General features: G+C 40.2%; 1 protein-coding gene across 1 annotated transcript in view; it reads right to left on the bottom strand.

The window, feature by feature from the left end:
* Positions 1-1,763: 1,763 nt before the first annotated feature.
* Positions 1,764-19,714, bottom strand: part of LOC131483349 (zinc finger protein 260-like) — a 34,176-nt gene continuing 16,225 nt past the window's right edge. Inside the window, exons 3-8 of the mRNA XM_058681284.1 lie at positions 9,120-9,246; positions 8,896-8,988; positions 8,248-8,308; positions 3,519-3,816; positions 2,133-3,377; positions 1,764-1,964 (exon numbers count right to left, since the gene is read on the bottom strand). Coding sequence (XP_058537267.1) covers positions 1,764-1,964; positions 2,133-3,377; positions 3,519-3,816; positions 8,248-8,308; positions 8,896-8,988; positions 9,120-9,246 — 2,025 coding nt within the window. The remainder of the gene's footprint in view (positions 1,965-2,132; positions 3,378-3,518; positions 3,817-8,247; positions 8,309-8,895; positions 8,989-9,119; positions 9,247-19,714) is intronic.

The raw sequence follows: 19,714 nt of genomic DNA, 5'->3' as shown, positions 1-19,714 counted from the left end.
AGATATTGCAAGCGAATGGTAAGGAAAATTTTGCAGGGGTAGCCGTAATTGTTACAGATGACACAGACATCGATGTGAAAAACATTAAAAGAGATGAAGAAGGATACCATACAATATGCAAAGGTTCAATTCACCAAGAAGAGATCACTGTAATAAATGTATATGCACCACATTCCAAGCCATCTGGCTGTGTGAAACAAACATGAACGAACTTAAAGGGAGAAATAGACTCCAATATAATCATAGTGGACGTATTAAATACCACACTAACATCAATGAACAGATTAAAAAAAAAAAAAAAAAAAAAGAAAACAAAAAAAGCAGAAACTCAGCAAAGAAACAACACAACTCACCCAAATTCTAGAACAAATGGACTTAGTTGATTTCTACTGAGCCTTTAATTCTACAGAAGAAAATACACTTTTTTTTTTTTTTTGGTCAGTACATGGAACCATCTCCAAAATTGACCATATTATAGGCCACAAAACAAGTATAACCAAATTTTTAGAAATCAACATTAAACCATGCATCTTCTCAGACCATCATGGAGTGAGGCGAAAGACCAAGAAGCCATAAACTTAGGAAAACTTGCAAACACATGGAGACTGAATAATATGTTACTAAATGAGCAATGGGTTAGAGAGAAAATCAAAGGGGAAATTGTTAAAAGCCTGAAACAAATGAAGGCATCAACACAAGATATCAAAACTTACAGGAAACAATCACGGCAATGCAAAGAGCAATGTTCATCTCAGTGCTTGTGTTAAGAAACTAGAAAAGCTTCAAGTAAATCAGTTAATCTTACAATTGAAGAAAATAGAAAAACAACAGCAAAGCATTCTCAAGATTACTAGGGAAAAAGAAATAATCAAAATAAGGGAGAAAATAAACCAAATACAGACCTATGGCATCCTGCATGATACAAGAAGGCAGAGATTCAGGGGCGGTTTCACACAGTGATTATTCAAGGAGAGATAGTGGCCAAACAGGATCCACATTTGGCCAGATACCACAACAGAATCTTGCCTCTAGACAAGATTCATCCTTCAAACCTGCGTCTTTATCATTATAACTGCCACATGCATCAGTTGCTATTTGTGACTCCAATATAATTCTGTAACAAAATGTGGAATTTTGGGATTCTAAAAAAGCTCTATTAGATAAATGTGTAAATGATCAAGATGGTATCTTAAACAAGTGTTACACACTGAACATTTATTACCAACATTAAATCTGAAAGCAGCATTCACATTTCTTACCTCAAAACAAAGCAAGATCATATACAACTTGCATCTTAATTATTTTAGCGATAAATAACCTCTCTGCTGAAATTAAGTGAAACTCCACCTGTTTATTAAACACTTGCTGAGACTTTCAAAGTATGTTTCCATATCCATTACCCTTTTATAATGTTTTGTATTTGTACTCTTGCTAATGCTTGTTTCATTCACTTTGTAAGCTCTGACAGACTATAATTACAGGTTTATGGTAGCTTGTCTTTCTGTTTACATGCTTTTAGTTCTGAGGTACATGACTGTGCTAACAATTGACAGCAGAAAAATGACTTTTCTGATAATGCAGTGAGTTTGCTCATTTCTGTGAATATGCTAATTACTGAAGCATGTATGTTTTCCACTGTGCTCAAAATGTTTGTGTATTATTTTAACACATGTAATACATTCATGCTTTTCCCATGTGAATCCTATTTAATGAAACTTGACTGCTTGCAACAGAGTCTTCCACTCATTACATTCATGAGGTTATTATCCTGTGTGGATTCTCTGACGTTGAATGAAACCTGTCTGGTAAGTAAGGGCTTTAAGATACACACTACATTCGTAAGGTTTCATCCCTGTGTGGACCCTCTGATGTATGATTAAATTTGACTTCTGAGTAAAAGCTTTTCCACAGCCACTACATTCATACGGTTTTTCCCCAGTATGGATTCTCTGATGTCTAATGAGGTGTTGCTTACAAGGAAAGCCTTATCCACACTCACTACATTCATAAGGTTTTTCACCTGTGTGCTTTCTCTGATGTCTAATGAGATGTGACTTATGAATAAAAGCTTTTCCACACTCACTTCATTCATAAGTTTTTTCCCCAGTGTGGATTCTCTGATGTGATCTAATACTTGACTTATCAGAAAAGGTTTTTCCACACTCACTACATTCATAAGGTTTTTCACCTGTGTGGATTCTCTGATGTGATCTAATACTTGACTTATCAGAAAAGGTTTTTCCACACTCGCTACATTCATAAGGTTTTTCACCTGTGTGGATTCTGAGATGTATGATTAGATTTGACTTCTGAGCAAAAGCTTTTCCACACTCACTACATTCATAAGGTTTTTCACCTGTATGGATTCTCTGATGTCTAATGAGATGTGACTTATGAATAAAAGCTTTTCGACACTCACTACATTCATAAGGTTTTTCTCCAGTGTGGATTCTCTGATGTGATCTAATGCTTGACTTACAAGAAAATGTTTTTCCACACTCACTACATTCATAAGGTTTTTCACCTGTGTGGATCCTCTGATGTGGTCTAATGCTTGACTTATGAGCAAAAGCTTTTCCACACTCACTACATTCATAAGGTTTTTCCCCGGTGTGGATTCTCTGATGTCTAATGAGATTTGACTTCTGAGCAAAAGCTTTTCCACACTCACTACATTCATACGGTTTTCCCACAGTGTGGATTCTCTGATGTCTAATGAGGATTGGCTTACAAGGAAAGCCTTTTCCACATTCACTGCATTCATAAGGTTTTTCACCTGTGTGGATTCTCTGATGTGATCTAACGCTTGACTTATCAGAAAACGTTTTTCCACACTCACTACATTCATAAGGTTTTTCCCCGGTGTGGATTCTCTGATGTCTAATGAGACTTGACTTCTGAGCAAAAGCTTTTTCACACTCACTACATTCGTACGGTTTTCCCACGGTGTGGATTCTCTGATGTCTAATGAGATTTGACTTCTGAGCACAAGCTTTTTCACACTCACTACATTCATAAGGTCTTTCCCCACTGTGGATTCTCTGATGTCTAATGAGGTGTGACTTACGAATAAAAGCTTTTCCACACTCACTGCATTCATAAGGTTTTTTCCCTGTGTGGATTCTCTGATGTGATCTAATGTTTGACTTATTAGAAAAAGCTTTTCCACATGCACTATATTCATAAGGTTTTTTCCCAGTGTGGATTCTCTGATGTGCAAGGAGGTGGTGCTTATGAGAAAAGCATTTCCCACACTCACTACATTTATAAAGTTTCTCCCTGGTGTGGATTCTCTGATGCATGGTTAAATTTGAGTTATGAGAACATGCTTCTCTACACTCGCTATATTCATAAAATATTTTCCTTCTGTGGAGTCTCTGTTGCCCAATGAGAGATAATTGCTGGTGAAAGATTTTTCCATGCTCATTGCATTCATATGGATTCTCTGCACTTCGAAGGACCTGATCTCTAATGAGTTCTGACTTCTGGTACATGTTTTCTTTACATTCATTAGACACATATAAATTATCTCCTGTGTCAGCTCTGTGTTTGGTAGTAAGGCAAGATTTATAGGAGCCAACATGAATTGCTTCTCCCACACTGACAGGCTGCTGATTACACAGGTCTTTGGTATAAACATGGTCACACATAAGGACTATCGTCTTCCCACTGAAAGTTTTCTCTTTCCCATTGTGTTCAAAGGACTGCTGACAAATGTGGATCTTGTCAAGCTGACTGAGATTTTCCTCACTCTCTAGGTTGTTCTCAGGGACATTAGAAGTATGCTTCTTTTCAAATGGCATTTCATCAGGCTTCCTGTGGGATAAGAGGATTTAAAATAAACTATTATGTTATTTCCTCTCTCTTTTCAAAAGCAACCAGATCTCTGAGCTCCTCCTGGGAGTTGCTTTCCCCCACCCCTCTTCCAAGTTCAGCTGGTCAATTAACAAGTAAAAGTTTGGTCTGCAACTAGTTTCCATTTTCTGTTTCTATACTATGTTAAAGGAAAGATTCACTGAGCTTTCCTGGTAACATTTGGTTTGATGCACAATATGGGACTTGAAAAAGAATTTTGGCTCATATAAAAGATTTATGAGGATAGACTTAGGAAAAAGAAGACTCCACAAGGTTTGTACTGAACCTGTGTAAGTGACCTTAGGTACAACATGCCTCTGAAAAAACATGAACCCACCCACCTACTCACATAATCCCCAGCCACTGCCTAGCTCCGGCTCAACCTCAAGGTGGATTGTACTTGGATAGGCCACAGCACACAGCAACATGAAGTGGAATTGGGGGAAGACTAGACTGAGCCAGGCTGCAACACTTACTGGTGGAAAATAAGTTGAGGCAAGCCATGGCAGTCAGGGGGATGTTGCTGCTGGACTCATGATCCCTGGGTACAGGAGATCCAGTGGGGCCCTGGTAGCCTTGTCTGGGCCCTTGAGCACAGCTGTGTGATGAGCCCAGTTTATGAACCCCAGCAGCTGTATGCGTTGCCTGGCCTAGGTACTTGGCTGGCCAGTGCAATGGGTCCTGGGTCTGAGTCCTGGGAGTAGAGGGTGTGGCAAGCCTCAGGTTACCTGGCTTGGATAATTTACATGCCTGCATGGTGGTGCTAGCTCAGTGAGTGCTGAGGGTGGGACTCCACTGGGTCAGGACTGACTAGCTCAAGGTCTTTGTAAGAACTGGTACTCCTCGGGCTCGGCAGCGTGGTCTAGTGGCTAAGGTCCTTGCCTTGATCCCATATGGCTGCTGGTCCTAATCCCGGCAGCTCCACTTCCTCTCTATCTCTCCTTCTCTCAGTATATCTGACTTTGTAATAAAAATAAAATAAATCTTTAAAAAAAAAAAAAAAAAAGAACTGGTACTCCTCAGTTGAAAAGGAGTATTGGACAACTGGCCTGGATCCACCTGGAGATGGCAGCCCACTGAGGCCTGGAAAGCATACTGGGACCATCCAAGAGAAAGGAGGAGAGAACAGATTGAATAACTACCCCAGCCAAATGATGACAGCAAATATCTGGATGAGACTCTAAGGTCAACCATGTCAGTGAGATGGACCTCATTTCAAAACCACCTGGACAGAAACCTTGGAGTGTGTGCCACATTGTCACCCTGGTTTGGTCTCAGGGGTCCAGTACTCATCCCTGGGAAGCCTGGTATAGCTTCTCTGAATATCATTTAACCCTGAACTAAAACAGGAAGGAAAAATAGAAAATTTGGAAATGATCATACCAATTTCTCTGTAATGATCTAATATATATATATACACACATTGAGCGCAATTAAATCACACACACACACACACACACACAATACACAGAAACTGAACTCATGAAAAAATTATGAAGTTGCATTCCCCCAGGCCCATCCAACTCATGATGTTGGAGGTGGGTGGAGCCTAGGACTGCCTTGTTCCCAACGTATCTGCTCCCAGTGTACTCACCAGGAACAGTGAAGCCTTTTGAACCCAGGCAGGCTCAGGCCTAGCTCACCACATGGTCATAGTGGCTGGACCTAGGGTCCCAAGCATGGACTCCAATCTGGCTCGGGTCCTCCCAGGAACCGTAAGTGTATTTGAGGACAGTAAAATGTGTAGTTTCTACTAAAAACCAGTTGATCACATTCAAGAGAAAGTGGATCTCAAAGTCATTTTTTAAATTTATCTTTTGGGACACAGAGAAGTTTTATTTGCAAAGTGGTCATGTGAGCAAGGGAAGAGGAGGGAAGAGGAAAACACTTCTCGAGAGAAAACTAGATGGTGGTGTGCTTCTTGAAATTAGGGAATTCTAGTTAGTAACTCTTGATTGTTGTTCCAACCCTTGGTTATTGAAACAGGATGCATAACTGGAAAAAAGGACCCACTCCTCTATTTTCTCCCAATTCTTGTGAATCCCATCCTTCTACCTTATTCCACACTCCTACTTCTCTATATAAGTTAAAAGAATCACTGAGCTTTCCTGGTAACATCTGGTTTGGTGCACAATATGGGACTTGAAAAAGACTGCTGGCTCTTATAGAGGAGCTATGTGGCTGGACTTAGCAAAGAGAAGACTCCACAAGGTTTGTACTAAACCTGTGGAAATGACCCTTGGCACCCAATGTCTCTGCACAAACACACCCACCTAATCTCCAGTCACTGTCTAGCTCCAGCTAAACCTCCACACTGATTGTAATTGGGGGGGTGGGGTGGGGGATGGAGATAGGAAGTATAACACTTTAGGACTTTAGAGGCTTTAATCACCAACTACCTATTTTCACTTTTGCTATCACGTCAATTTTCACTTTAGAAGCAAGTCTCTGGGTCCTTATACTTGGAAAACTCTTGGAGGATTGACAGAAGAGGTCAATTTTCTGCATGACTTGAAACTCCTTCAGTAGATCCTGAATCCCAACTACCTGACATGGGACCAAAGTTCTGGGCTCCTTCTTCATGCTTCACATTGGTTTATCCTCATTGGAGGAGGGATGAGAGTCCAGGCACCACCAAATATTCACTTTGGTTTGAGTTTTTATTGTTAAGATGCATTTATATGTACTGGAAATTCAGATTATACATACAGCATGTGAGACACACAGGAAGATCTTCCATATGCTGATTCACTTCCCAAAAATATACAACTGCCAGAGCTGAGCTGCTTCAAAGCCAAGAACCAAGAGCTTCTTCTGGGTCTCCTACGCAGCTGTATAGTCATAAGTGTGTATGGTGTCCTCAACAGCGTTCCCAGACCACAGGTTGCTGAGGTCCATGCAGTGGGTGTGAAAGACACGAAGGTGTGAAGAGAACTTTTCCATTGCAGGCAGGGCCTCAAGGAATTTTGCGCTGCATGGCAAGGCCCAGTGGATGTTGCTACAACCACCTGAAAAGCAGTTCCACCTCCCTTTGCATACACACTGGACAACCCCACAGATATTTCTATTATTAATCATTGTCTGCCACTGTGCAGTTGTTTTTAGGATCAATGTGAACTTGGAAGATGATGTTGGTGATAACGTCTTAGCAAAAGGGTCTTTTACTATTCCTGCTCCCTCAGCTACCCCTCTGATCATATGAAAATCAAGAATAGTAAGTCCCTACACGTAGCAGGAACCTATGCTTAAGGTTGTCCTCCCACATTGACCATATGCTAATCAAGGATGTTAAGTCCCTAGATACAGTGGAAATCTATTCTTTCCCTCTTTCCTTAATCTTTAGGTCCCCCCTTCTGTGATGCACTTCCTCCCTTAACTGAATCAAGACTAAAATGTAGCATCAGAATTGTAATATGATTGTGTTCCTGATTGACATGTACCATCGATTGAGAACTTCCTGACCACAGGATTAGGACAGCTGATATCCTGCCTCAAGGTGAAACAATTAGTAGAACTATCCTTAGCAATGCCCGCTTGACGAGGTGTGAAAAGTAGGTGCCAGAGATTGTGAAGGCTTCTGTATAAATAAAGAGGACAGCTTTCTCACATTGTCCATTATGATCCTGAAACTGTAGTGGTCCATTTATTTTTTATGCCTACTCCATAGATCCTTCTTAAGTTCTGAACTTGGCTAAGCTGGACTCCAGCAACGGGCAGAGAGCTGGATCTTAAGTGGGGCTGCCAGGGCACAAACCAGTGTCCATATATGATCCCAGTGCATGCACGGCAAGAGCCAGGCACTAGGCTACCATGCCATGCCCTCAGGTTTGATCTTTTGAAATGACTTATGTGGATGACCCCCTCTACACTACATACATGAGTTCAGAAAAAGCCAGTTTCTTCAAATTGTCACTCATGTGGCTTCCTACCTCTAAGAGCTGAACAGCCACAGAATGGCAGGTGTTTGTAGCTGTGTAGTAGCAGCTATTCCCTTGCTGGTGGAGAGACAACCAATGGGAAGTGTCTTAGTGTCTTACCCACAGGTTCCTGTCCAGACAAGGAATGCTCAGGGGACACTTAAAAATCTGTGTTCCTTCTGAAAAATTCTGCAGTCTCCATCCAAGAGGCACACCATCTCCTGGCTCTCTCCCAAGAAATGCTATTTGACTCCCTCTGCTTTCTACATTCACCTGGTCACTTGGCAAATAAAACTACTGTCTGCAAATGAAAAGAAAAAAGGAGAAAGAATGAAATCCTATTTCTCAAGCCTCATTATTGTACAATTGTCCTTTCATATTGTGCTTCCATTATGGCCAGAGCTAATGCTAAGCATCTTCGTGGCAATGCAGCTCTCTTTTCAGTTATTATATAATTTTTCTGATTACAACTTACCTGAAGATTATTTCTTGATCTTTCTGATTAGCTTCAAACAGCTCATTCTTTCCATGGGGATCTGAAATGAGGAAAAGAGTAACCATATGTATGAATCACATCTCAATGTTTCTTTTCAAATGCTCAAGCGAAGCCAATGAAATTTGTTGCCATTCTAGATACAGCATATTTTAATATTAGTAAGCTATGGGCATTTGTGAGCATTATTAAATAAGCATTACATCTCATCTACTAATGCCTTAACATAATACCCATTTTTTAATGAAAATTTCAATGACATGACATTGTGTATTTAACTTAAAGTGGGATATGAGAGAAAATATGGTATAAAAATTTAAAATAAGGAGTGGGGTATCTTACATCCCATCTTAGCACTAGTTTGTCTTTTCCTGGCTACTCTTCAACCCCCTAAAAATGTATCTTGGGAGCTGGCAGTTGTCATTCAAGTGTATGGGATCGTGAAAAGACTCATATATATTTCTAGATTTATGGTGACAGGCTGGCAAATTGCTAGAATAAACCTATACATGGAGACTATAGAATGCCTGTGTCTCACCGGCTGTCCTTCTGGAAGAAACTCAAAGTAAAACTCCAATATAATTCCAGTCAACATTTACTGAAAGAAGTATCAACTTCCTGCTAACCTACCTGCAAGTCTCTGCTTGGCAGATTTCTCCGCTGTCCATGGTGCTGATTCTTGTTCCAACTTGAAGATCACATCAGGCTTTGTCATGGAATACCCTGTTAATGGAGAATGATGGAGATTTTCTGAAATCAACACTAGTCCTACCAACTACTACACTTTTTAAACTCCTCTTTCATTAGCAAACTATACAGAAGTGTTCTGTAAGGCATGACAGAACTTCACTCACCCACGGACAGCAGATTGTCATAGGTCTCAAGCATCACCTCCCTGTACAGGGTACGCTGAGTGTTGTCCATTGTCTGCCATTCTTCCTGGGTAAAGTCCACAGCCACATCTTCAAATGACACCAACACCTGTAACAGCACATGTCTCCTCACCTCTGGATCATTAAATAGAAAGACTAACAGTACATTCTCTGTATATTTAATTTGCAACTTCTATGGATATAGTTTAATTTACAATTCCTACAGCATCACAGAGTAACAGTTAAATGAAAATATCTTGTGCTGTATTACTTTTGCAATTCCAGTACTACAACAGAATATTCCTTATTCTCTTAAAGGTTGTTTTCTCCAAAGATTCTCATTCTAATGAACTGTTGCAGACATTGCTAGAATAGCTCTCCAAGTGGAAGATGTGACTCTGTGTTTCCTTTATTGCCACTCTACTTTTCAACTAAATTAACATAAGTAACCCTATTGACACTGAGCCGAAATATTAACTCAGGACTTATAATACTAAGCTGAGCTAATTCTTTTTTTTTTTTTTAAGATTTATTTATTTTATTACAAAGTCAGATATACAGAGAGGAGGAGAGACAGAGAGGAAGATCTTCCATCCGATGGTTCATTCCCCAAGTGAGCCGCTACGGGCCGGTGCGCGCCGATCCGAAGCTGGGAACCTGGAACCTCTTCCAGGTCTCCCACACGGGTGCAGGGTCCCAATGCATTGGGCCGTCCTCAACTGCTTTCCCAGGCCACAAGCACGGAGCTGGATGAGAAGTGGAACTGCTGGGATTAGAATCGGCGCCCATATGGGATCCCGGGGCTTTCAAGGCGAGGACTTTAGCTGCTAGGCCACGCCGCCGGGCCCCAGCTGAGTTAATTCTTTTGTGCGTGTTCAATTTGCATCATCTAGGAAGGCAGCTTAATTTACAATCTATCTGGCAACAAGGTAAAAACAAAGCATTTTGTCCTGTATTCTGTTCGCAATTATGAAGCTATAATTCTATTATTATTCTGTATCAGATTGTTTTCTATAATAAGCATAAAATGAGTTCATTGTGCAATCTTTAGATACACATGAGCTAAATAACATGCTAGATTAGATAATTAAGATAAATGCTTACTATTGCACAAGATGAGAAAATTATTGAGCAGCTTACTAATGATTTCCTCATACATACTAACATATTTAAAAATGTTGTAAATTCAATTTTCTTATTTTAAAGTGAAATAATGAAATACTGAAAATATTTGTAAACTTTACTTGCATGAGTAAATATTTCCTTCAGCTTATACTGGAATTCAATATATATAATATATGATTGTATATACCAATAATATATATATATATATATGTACATACTCAAAAGTCAAAACAGTATGGAATACATATGCATGTAATTCTAGTGTATAAATATAAAGCAATATATATGCTTTTTCTTTTTTTTACTTTTGAGTATGCACATAATCAAACTTTCTACTTTGTTTTTGCTTTACTCTTTATGGAATAACATAATTAAACTGAAGTTTTAATTTCTACATAGTAAACTACAGCTTAGGAGCGAAACACATGATACTCTCATACAGAACTCTCTTCTTCAGACAATTGGTTGGTATCAGCCAGTCACAGCCTGCCAGCTGAACAGAAGATATACATAGAAGACAAATGCCATGCTGTAACAAATCTAATCCTTTTTTTAATGTTCTGGAAGCCTTTAGCATTTACCAGTTTTCTGGGTTTGCCTTTTGTTCCAGGAATTTATTTACTAATTTTAACATAAAAACAGCCACTGTAGCAGATATACAGACATTTAACAGTATGATACTTCTTTTGAATCTCCCCTTTTCCCGTTACTCTCTTAAGCATTTGAAATCACATGTTTGAAATTCACATTGTACTCAAGATCTTAATTTTTCAGTAAGTGATTCAAAGAATAGTAAAATGACCAATTTGATAGGTAAGCACTATAAATACAATGAAATGAAAAGATATGTTTCAGTCATACAATTGACAAACACAAATCATTTAAACTACAGTAGGATATCATCATTCACTGTGTGACAAAGATATAAATCAAATGTAACAAATCATGTTTGCTTCAACACCGATATATACCAAGGTTTCTTCCCCACCTTTTTTGTTGCTGCTTATGATTCTTTAAGCTACTCTACATAACAAAATATCATATTTGTATATATGTATTTAGGATGTTTCTTTTTTTTAAAGATTTATTTATTTTTATTACAAAGTCAGATATACAGAGAGGAGGAGAGACAGAGAGGAAGATCTTCCAGCTGATAATTTACTCCCCAAGTGAGCGCAATGGCTGGTGCTGTGCCAATCCAATGCCAGGAGCCAGGAACTCTTCCGGGTCTCCCACGCAGGTGTAGGGTCCCAAAGCATTAGGCCATCCTTGACTGCTCTCCCAGGCCACAAGCAGGGAATTGAATGGGAAGTGGAGCTGGCCGGGATTACAACCAGCACCCATATGGGATCCTGGTGCATTCAACATGAGGACTTTAGCTACTAGGCCACACCGCCAGGCCCTGTATTTAGGATATTTCACTTAACATCTTGCACTCTAGTTATACACATTTTGATAGAATATACAGAATTTTGTTTTCACAGCTGAAAAACAGGCTGTTGTACACATATACTATGTTTTCCTTATTCAACTATCTGATGGTGGACACCTCAATTCATTTCACATCTTGTGTATTATGAATAGTGCTGCTATAAAAAAGATGGCATCTCTTTCATACAATGTTTTCATAACTCAGAAAATACAATTAGTAATGAGATTGCAAACTTACAGCAAATTTATAGAAATGTAATCTTTTTTATATTATTTAAGCTTTTTAAAAAGGTCTATTTATTTTTTATTGCCAAGTCAGATATACGGAGACAAAGAGTGACAGAGAGGAAGGTCTTCCATCCAATGATTCACTGCCCAAGTGGCCTCAATGGGTAGTGCTGTGCTGATCCAAAGCCAGGAACCACGAGCTCTTCCAGGTCTCCCATACAGGTGCAGGGTGCCAAGGCTTTGGGCCAACCTGGACTACTTTTCTAGACCACAGGCAGGGAGCTGGATGGGAAGCAAGGCTGCTGGGCTTAGAACCTGTGCATATATGGGATCCCAGCACATTCTAGGCAAGGAATTTAGTTACTAGTTCACTGTTCTGAGCCCAGCAATCTTATTTTTAGACCTTCAAGAAATTTTATACTATTTTTCACGTGTTGACTTAATCTATAACTCCATTAGCAATGTAAAAAAGTTCCCATTTTTTTACTTCCTCACCAGTATTTGTTACCAATTTTTTCCAAATAATAGCCATTCTGACAGGGTTGAGATATCTCATTGTGATTTTAATTTACATTTCCCAAATGGCTACATTTTGAGAACTATCTACTGAGGTCCTTTGATCATTTCTTTAGCGAACAGAGGATGTATATGTTGTTAAGGTCACAAGGAGCTTGAAAGATAAAAGTTGCCAATTTGAACAACACATGGAACTTCCTGTGTCCTGATATTTGACAAATTATTAACAGTGATATAGAGGGCCAGGCGTGGTGGCCTAGCCACCTTGCCTTGAACATACTGGAATTCCATATGCTGCCAGTTCTAATCCCGGCAGCTCCACGTCCCCCTTCCAGGACCCTGCTTGTGGCCTGAGAAAGCCATCAAGGATGGATCAAAGCTTTGGAAACCTGCACCCACGCGGGAGACTCAGAAAGAAGTTCCTGGCTCCTGGCTTCAGATTGGCGCAGCTCCGGCAGTTGTGGTCACTTGGGGAATGACTCATCAGATGGAAGATCTTCCTCTCTGCCTCTTCTCCTCTCTGTATATCTGACTTTGTAATAAAAATAAATCTTTAAAAAGAAAAAAGAGTGATATAGAAACACTAATAATCCAAAAAGCTCATTATACAAGTACAATCTCTCTAGAAAAAAAAAAAACACACAAAAACCTAATATTTTCTAATGGAACGCAACTTCCATTTAGATTTGGAATTTTTTGTTTCCCTGTTTTAGAATCATTTATTTATTTGAAAACCAGATATAGAGAAATTGAAAAAGGGGATGGCACAATAGCCAAGGGGTCAAAGCCCTCACATTGCGTGAACCAGGATGCCATGTAGGTGACAGTATATGTCCTGGCTAATCCGCTTCCTAGGCAGCACCCTGCCAGTGGTGTGGGAATGTGGTAAAGCACAGCCAAAAGCCTTGGGACCCTGAACCTGTGTGGTGGGTCCCGGAGAACCTCCAGCTTCTCATCGGCCCAGCTCCTTCCATTGCAACTCTTTCAGAGTGAAAGCAGATGGAGAATCTTTGTATTCCCTTCTTTCTGTATATCTGCTTTTTCAAAACAATCATATATGTGTGTGTGTGTGTGTGTGTGTGTGTGTGAACAAACATACATATGTGTGTGAATTTTCTTTGTTTATTGTGGATGAAGTTTACGTAAATGATCAGGGTGGGAAGGTTCAAGGCTTAGGGAAAAGTTGACGTGATCATTGTATCCAAATTTTCTATTCCTTCTTCCTATGGAACTGGCTCATATTCCGGTTGCTTATATCCCATCTAGCTCCCTGCTTGTGGCCTCCGAAAGCAGTAGCAGTAGGCCCAAAGTCATGGGTCCTGCACCTGAGTGGGAAATCTGGAAAAAGTTCCTGGCTTCAGATCGGCTCACCTCTGGCAGCTCCGGCCATTGCAGCCACTTTGGGATTATACCAGTGGATGGAAAATCGGTCTCTCCTTCTCTCTGTAAATCTGACTTTCCAATCACAATAATTTTTAAAAACACATTTAACAAATTGTACCATAACAATGGCATTATAGGTTGATTTGTAGTCATCAAGATTTCACTCCTCTTCACACATTACAGCACATTCACAGTGGGCTGCTTTAAGAAATATTATGCCACAGTAAACATAGTTGCGACACTGAAAAAGTTATTAAGGTCAACTCATGGTAGAGTTACAGCACAATCTTCATTTAATTTGTGTATCAGTCGCAAATTAAATAAGCATGTATTACAGCATAAGTGTGATTGTCAACTCAAATGCTACCTGGTGGGCATGACTAACAGCTCCCCCTGTCTATGACCCTGAGGCATGACTTAGAGTCATGTTTGCAGTACTTGACCTGTGACTTGATTGGAGTTCTAAAGGGATAGACATGCCTTCTAGTCAATTACAGTATCCTTGTTGTGTGGGAGGGCTATCTGGGACTGCCCTTCTGCTGTCTCCTTTCCTAGTGAATGAGTTGTGCTCACATTACAATAAATGGTCATGTTCCCTCAGACTATCCCCAGTGGTTCTCACAGCCCAGGACCACTGACACATCCCCTTGGTGGTCTCGGGCATGTTCGCAGGAAAATCCCAAAACTCAAAAGCAATAAAAACAGATACCTAAATGGACAAAGAACTAAATATATTTCTATAAAGAAGATAACCAAAAGGCTAATTAATTAGCACAAAAGATTTTCAGCATGATTGATCATTAAATGAATGAAAATGGCAATCACAATGATATACCATTTTATATCCATTGCAATGTCCTTCATTAAAACAACCCAAGCAAGTATGGCTCAAGCTGCCTTCAAGCAGCCAGGCACTGTTCTGTCCTTCCCCCAACTAACCAAAAGTGGCCAGTGGTACTAGAGTTCCTTTGGTGCACATGCCAAGGCCAGGATGGATCAAGCTGCCTTTAAGCAAGCAGGCCGTGCTGTGTCCCTCACCTCAGCCAAAGTTAGCCAGTGTGGTCCACGATCCAGTTTGGCACCTAGCCCAGGCCAGAATGGCTCAAGCTGCCTTTAAGCAGCCAGGCTACGCTATGCCCTTCCCACCACCAGCCAAGAGCTGACAGTGGGTCCAAGGTCACGTTTACACTCTCAGCCCACACCAGGTTGTCTGCAGCTGCATTCAAGCAGCTAGGCTGTGATGCTTGACTCCCAGAAGCAGGAACTGTGGATTGCTCAGGAGAAGGGGTAAGGCAATGTGAGGGAGGCAGGACCACGGAAGGAGTATGTTGCAGCTAAGGAATGACTTCTACTGACAAAAGCCACTTTACTTGCAGGCTAACATCTAGTGGTTTGGAAGCTATAACTGAGGAAATTTCTGGGCCAGACGAGTACACATGCCCACATGGGTAACTGAGCTGGGATAATTAACATGGACTACCACCACCCACCAATGCACACTTAAGGCAAGGCTGGGGGCCTGCCTGGCAAGGAAAGATTACACTACTGCCAATGAGTTTCATAGAAGGGGCAGATAATGTTAGGCCGGGTCATGATACAGACAGGCATGCACAAGAACTAGGTCTGGGGGCAGATCATGTGGGCAATACGTAGGCTCAACCTGTGGGACTAATTTCTCCTGGTTGGCTCAAGAGCTGAGAGTTGTAAAGAGCTGAGCTATACAGGACCATGGAACCCTCTGACACTCATGAATACTGGGATTGGGAAAAGGACACACTGGTCCACGCTGCAGCAAAGAGCAGTCTGCTGCTCAAAACAACATGCAAAGGAACCATAGCTGGGACAGGCCTAATATGGGTTATTAGGTGTCACTGTGACTGGGATGCAGTTCCCAAATGGTGTACATGAGAGCTGAATGTGGGATGGACATGGTTGAGCTTCACAACAGCATCAACTGGTTTGCATAGGAGATGGGACTAGAGACAAAACTTATCCAGCAACTGCAACCACCAGTGTGTGGTAGACTGATGTGGGTGACACAGTAAGCAGGACCCTGGACTGGCAAGTAAACAAAAATCTCTATGATTTATTCAGGGATCACCATCACTGAACCAATGGACTCAGAACTCCAAAAATGTGGACAAATGTGGAATCTGTGCATTCAACTTGGAGTGCATGTGTCAGAACTGGGCCGCCTCATTTGCTGAATGAACATGCTTAGATGCACATAGGGGATATGGCAGTCTGTTGGAGCCTGCAGATGAAGGAGAGCAGAACAGATTGGACAACTACCCCAGGCAAGTATTGACATTAAATATCTGGCTGAATGGAAACTCTAGTTGGAATGTCAACCAATCGACCTGAAAAGGATTTCTTATGTAAATCACTTGAACAGAACCCTCAGAGCATGCTCCACATCGGGGACCCAGGAAAATAAGATGGCCATTTCACATCCCAAGGTTCTATTGTGGGGATTCTGGGAGTGGCTTCTCTCCTACACCCCACCATCCCCCCAGACACAGGAAGAAGAACATTTGGAAACAATGGTCTCATCCACTTTCCCCTAACTCTCAATCCTTCCTAGCTTAATCAGTATCCACATGTGCACGCATGCTCCCTTCTCAACTGTGTAAACATCATCAAAATAAAATTTAAAAGGGAACCATAAGAAATGAATTACTGTGATTCAAGACACACATTCTATAGTATATATTTATGGCAACCAAAGCACACTCGTCTTTGTAACTATACTTCCTATTGCCAATGAGAAAGAACCGCCCATCATCACAGAAATATACAAATCAAGTTTTCACTTTACATGGTCAACACCTGAGCTATAACAACAAAAATGTCAAATAAGCACCCTAAGTACTGATCTCCAAGTTTCACAAAAATAAGAAGTCAAGTCTAGGTGTAGAAAAAGGATTTTCAAAATAAAGATTAATGAAGAAATGAATAATAACTATATTCAGCAATACTGAAGATAAAGGAAGCATTCACTGTTCTTAAAAGGAGAACAAAATCAGTAAAACTTCTGCTAGATTAAGCAAAAGGTAGGCTCAAGTACATAACATCAAAAAGAAGAGAGACATGTTACAATTGATATCACAGAAGTACAGTGAATCAAGGTGGTCTGGACAAAGTGGGTTCTGCCAATGCTTGTGATATGTTCTTCCCATGTAGATCCCACCTTAAGTCCTGGCTGCTGCATTTTCTCTCTCTCTCTCTCTTTTTTAATAAACATTTATCTACTTTTATTGGAAAGCCTGATATTCTTCTTTTTAAAAAAAAGGAGAGACAGATATGATGATCATGCATTTGCTGATTCACGCCCCAAGTGGCCACAATTACCCAAGCTGAGCCAAATTGAAGCCAGGAGCCTGGAGGTTCTTCCAGGTCTTCCACACGTGCAGGGTCCCATGTGTTTGGGCCATCCTCCACTGATTTCCCATGCTACAATCAGGGTGCTGGATGAGAAGTGGGGCCATTAGCACTCATATGGAATCCCAGCATGTGCAAGGCAAGGCCTTTACCCACTAGGTCACTGCGGAGGACCAGCTGCTTTAGCTATGATCCAGCTCCCTTCTAGTGCATGTGGGAATGCAGAGGATGTTGCAAGTGCTTGGTTCCCTGTACTGATATGGACTTTAGCTGTTAGGCCACCACGCCAGGCCTGACCAAATAAATCTTTACTGGAAAAATGGATGTGCAATGGATCACTAGGGACTATCAACAGCAGTTAAAAACAAATAAATCATAAAAAAAGGCTTAATTTCTGGATACTTAGCATTAGGCTACAAACTGAATGAGTAAGACACCAAAAAACTTGATAAAACAGGCAGTTAACAATGAATCAGGAATAAATCTCTTCAAACCAAAGGTCAAGACCAGGCGTCTTCATTACTAAATTCTACCAAATTAACACCAAATTTTCTAGAATTACTGTAAAAAATTAAAACAAAGAAACAATCCCAAAATTATGCTAAGCCTAACAATACTTGGATTCCTAAACTAGACTGAATCAGCAGTAGGAAGTTCTTCAACTATGTCTGACTGTTTAAAATTGGGGGGGGGGGGAGATGGAATTGCTCAGTAAAAGCACAATCTCCATTGCTGTACAATTAGTTCTCTGTATATTTACTTAATGCTTCTTCTGAAATAATTGCTCATAGTCCAGAAATCTAGTTTAAAATCATTAAAAAGTCATAGATCAACATACCTGATAAAACAGATGTAAAATTATTACCATAGGGCCCAATGTGGTGGCCTTGTGGCTAAAGTCCTTGTATTGCATGCGCCAGGATCCCATATAGTCACCAGTTGTAATCCAGCAGCCCACACTTCCCCACTTGGGTATGAAACCATCAAACCTAAGATTTTAATCTAAGTCTCTCCTCCACTCTATATATGATTTTGCAATAAATAAAATCTTTAATAAAAACATTCCTATAACTCATGTAAAATAAATGAAACATTACATCAATAAGCTCACATGTGCTAGCCAAGGTGCACCTAACTACAGAATGTAGAAAACAGGCCAATAAATGAAAACCGACAACCAAATATTTCACATTAACCCGATGAAGGACAAGCATCACTAAAATTATCTTATAAAAAGCACTCAATGAATTTCTACATTTATTTTGCAATAACATTTTTGTAAATTGAGGAAATCTCACATAAATAAATACATCCAAATATACCTCAGTTGAGGTACACAGAAATAGGTCTCAATAAAATAGTATCTATAGGGCCCGGCGGCATGGCCTAGCGGCTAAAGTCCTCGCCTTGAAAGCCCTGGGATCCCATATGGGCGCCAGTTCTAATCCCAGCAGCTCCACTTCCCATCCAGCTCCCTGCTTGTGGCCTGGGAAAGCAGTTGAGGACGGCCCAAAGCTTTGGGACCCTGCAACCGCCTGGGAGACCTGGAAGAAGTTCCTGGTTCCCGGCATCGGATTGGCGCATACTGGTCCATTGCGGCTCACTTGGGGAGTGAAACATCAGATGGAAGATCTTCCTCTCTGTCTCTCCTCCTCTCTGTATATCCGGCTTTCCAATAACAATAAAATCTTAAAAAAAAACAAAACAAAACAGTATCTATAGATAACAAACCTATAGCCATCACACAACTGAATGCCAAAAAACCAAAAGCGTTTCCTCTAAGATACGTAACCAAATTAGAATGACTACTTTTTATTGCTATGTAACTTAATATTCATATAAAAGTAGACAAGGTAAGGAAATAAAAGGCACAGAAATAAAAATATACTAAATTAGTATACTAAAAAAGATACTAAATTAATTTTGACTCTAAATTTCATACAATTTCATACAACATCCCCCGATGTTATTAAAAGTGAAACCTAATGAATGCCAAGAGACTGTATTCAGTCATTAAAAACAACAAATTCTTATTTGTTACAAAATAGATGAACATGGATGTAGTGAAATAAAATAAGGCAAATGTAGAAAAAACTAACATGTTATCATATATATAAATGTTAAAAAAAAAATAGCTGCAAACTTAGAAATGTGATTGCTATGGGTTGGTAAGAGTGAAGACCAGGGAAAGGAAGGAGGTAGAACAGGTAGCAAAGAGACAGAAGGAACAAGATCCAGTGTTCCATCCCAGTGCGTGGTGACTACAGTTCACAATGATAAGGCATCTGGAATGGAGGACCCTGTGTGCTGTTTAAAACAAACAAACAAACAAACAAACAAACAAACAAACACATGGAAAGCCTGGGCACCTGATTTACTCAGCTGATGCTGTGCATATGCTTAAATAAAACACTGTACCCTATGATATTATTCAAATACATGTTGATCAAAATTCACTGGATTTTTTTTTTTTAGAAATCAGAATCATCCCTTTACACTAAAATCTATTTAGA

Source organism: Ochotona princeps, chromosome 25, assembly GCF_030435755.1.
Source record: "Ochotona princeps isolate mOchPri1 chromosome 25, mOchPri1.hap1, whole genome shotgun sequence".
NCBI classification, from domain to species: Eukaryota; Metazoa; Chordata; class Mammalia; order Lagomorpha; family Ochotonidae; genus Ochotona; species Ochotona princeps.
This window is presented reverse-complemented; position numbering and strand designations above follow the sequence as displayed.